We start from the raw sequence: 2804 nt of genomic DNA on the forward strand, positions 1-2804 counted from the left end.
AGTATTTATGTATTTATGTATATATATTTGTATGTTTATATATTTATATAGTACACCGCAAGTAATTGTTTAATGCCGTTGGGTAGCCAGGTAAGAGGTGACTTCCATCTAGTTTCTCGCCAGCGTTTGCCGCACCATTACCTATATTCACCTACACCTACCAACCTCATTCTATCGTATAGGGACGGATGCACCGATCGTCCGTGTCAGAACAACGGCACCTGTGCGGTCATATCCGGGGGCACGGGCTTCGAGTTTATCTGCAGGTGTGAAGGGGACTTTACAGGCGATACATGTGAGACACCCATCATCGACTGCGACCCCGATCCCTGTCTCAATGGCGGCGTTTGTATAGACCCCGTGGGCACCGCAAACTCCACCTGCGACTGTACCGGTACAAACTTCACCGGGATTACATGCACCACGCCTATAGCCCCGACCCCTCCCGATGCGTGCGATAGTAGTCCTTGCGCGAATGGGGGAATCTGCACCAGCCAAATAGGTACCACGGGGTTTCAGTGTGAGTGTCAAGAACCCATGGCGGGCAGTGTGTGCGATATCAGGTACGTTTTGACGGTCGTCGCCGATATCAGCACCTTCAACAAGACGGCATTTGCGATTGGGCTGGCCCAGGCTACGGGACAGGTATGGAGCGCGTGCTACTAGGAGTTGGGTTGGGAATACGTTCAACGATTTTAAACACACAGACATTCAGCTAGGTAGATACTAGTTGTGTTGAGTACATAGATTGTTGACAGTAGTGTACCTATGGTTCCCCACACACTTGTCGGCTTCCATCCCGTTGACAAAAGGGTTTTAGTTCTTGGACTTCTCTCTATACAGAAGAAGCCTCTCACCATCAACGTGCATACTCTCTGATGTGTGTGGCATGTCAACTTGCCCACGTGCTATTCCAAGCACCTGATTCCAAGCACCTTCTGATCACTCCTAGTGCCATTCCGTATAGGCGAGATTGTCGAGTTTGTTTATCCCACTCGTCACTGGAAGGACTCATTCTTCTACTAGAGATTGATACCACATGACCACCAATAAGGACCCTTTCGGGGCTGGCCCGATTAGTCTGTGTAACCTGTGGTTTACCTATACCTTGGGTCACGTGTACAATGTTCTATACTTTATCTAATACATAGTTAATGTTCTACACTTTTACACATAGTTAATGTTCTATACTGTATCACATAGTTAATGTTCTATACTTTTATCTCGTAGTTTTATTTTTATTGTTCTAAGCAGGGGTTCTCTCTCTATCGCAAAGTCTACCAACTCTATCAGGGAACTCCCAAATACAAAACACAAGCTCACAACCGTTTTGCCCCCCCCCCCCGGCCCCCACAATTGTACATAGGCAACCGACTCCGTGATGGTGTACAACGTTTCTGCGGGTTCTGTTCTGGCTCAGATGGACATGTCCGACGAAGGCATTGAGACAACCACAGAACTGGTGAGTGTTTGCATTCGTACCATACACATGCACAGGAGTACGTGTCTTTACCTCTGCAATGGATACTTACAGTATAGTTATTACATTACTTGTTACTTGTCACCAGTGCTTATAGGGTGCCTTGCATCATTCGAGGTTTAAGTTACCACACACACCATTGTAGATATGTTACCACACACACCATTGTAGATATGTTACCACACACACCATTGTAGATATGTTATACCATCACAAAAGGCTACACATGTGGGCTATCACTTGTGAACGTCATTTCTGCTTGCGCGGGTATGAATTCTTCCTTCGTGTACGTGCTATCGGTGTATGTGTGGTGTCAATACCCGCACGGATTGCACACTGGGCTGTCTACTGGTATGAGTATTAAACATACGTCACAATGCTTAGGGTATGTCTTGCTTTTCTGCGATCTGCGTATACGAATACCGATGCCATCTAGAGACGCTGTACCGGAGTTGTGTGTGTTACATACCACCTTACTCTAGGATCTTGTCTGTGCATATCGCATTCTGTCAGCCTTCAAACTTTAGTTCTGAACCTATACCCTATACCCTATACCCTGATTCACCGTTCCAGATTCAAAGCGGTGACACGGGGATCACCAACTTAGGCATTTCTAGTGCGTCGAAGAACGACGTCATTGTCGCTACAAGTAAGTATAGTGCTACAGGCGCTCAAGGGTGAGGGGTTATACATCCTCGCGTGTTGTTGTGTTGCTATAAGCATGTGTGATAGGAATCTGAAGTGTTGTGTTGCTATAAGCATGTGTGATAAGAATCTCAAGTGTTGTGTTGCTATAAGCATGTGTGGTAGGAATCTGAAGTGTCAGGGACCTTCGCTTGTATTCGCCTTCACACACCCCCAATCTCTTTGTTCCACTGATCATGTTGCGATACTTTATTACTGAGTCGACTCCAACCTGTCTGCAAGCGCACTTTATATTAACGGATTGGCTGTTGGCGTAGCAACCGATGCGGTAGCTAACAAGCAAACACCAATCCGGTTCACATGTACCTTCTCTCGGGCACTCGCTGTCTATCTCCTACTCTATAGTACTTACGAACACCATTTAATAGCTTACTCTATCATACATACATGCACCCCTTAATCGCTTACTCTATAGTACTTACATACACCCCTTACTCACTTCCCTACAGATCCCTCTATCAGCTCAGACGATTCGTCGGGCCTCGGCATCGGGGCGATTATCGGCATAGCCGTCGGCGCAGTGGTCGTTCTTTTGTTAATTGCAGTCGGCGTATGGTGGTGTCTGCGACGGAGGAGATCGCAGAAGGTAGCCCCCCCGGAAACGGACCCCGTTCCTCGC

General features: G+C 47.0%; 1 protein-coding gene across 1 annotated transcript in view; it reads left to right on the top strand.

The window, feature by feature from the left end:
• The window catches only part of SARC_11921 (hypothetical protein), a gene marked incomplete at both ends in the record, with an annotated part of 6099 nt that extends 3295 nt beyond the window's left edge, over nucleotides 1–2804 (top strand). The window contains 4 exons of the mRNA XM_014293985.1: nucleotides 183–645; nucleotides 1367–1462; nucleotides 2054–2129; nucleotides 2635–2804. Coding sequence (XP_014149460.1) covers nucleotides 183–645; nucleotides 1367–1462; nucleotides 2054–2129; nucleotides 2635–2804 — 805 coding nt within the window. The remainder of the gene's footprint in view (nucleotides 1–182; nucleotides 646–1366; nucleotides 1463–2053; nucleotides 2130–2634) is intronic.

This window comes from Sphaeroforma arctica (genome assembly GCF_001186125.1).
Source record: "Sphaeroforma arctica JP610 unplaced genomic scaffold supercont1.1955, whole genome shotgun sequence".
Classification (NCBI taxonomy): domain Eukaryota; class Ichthyosporea; order Ichthyophonida; genus Sphaeroforma; species Sphaeroforma arctica.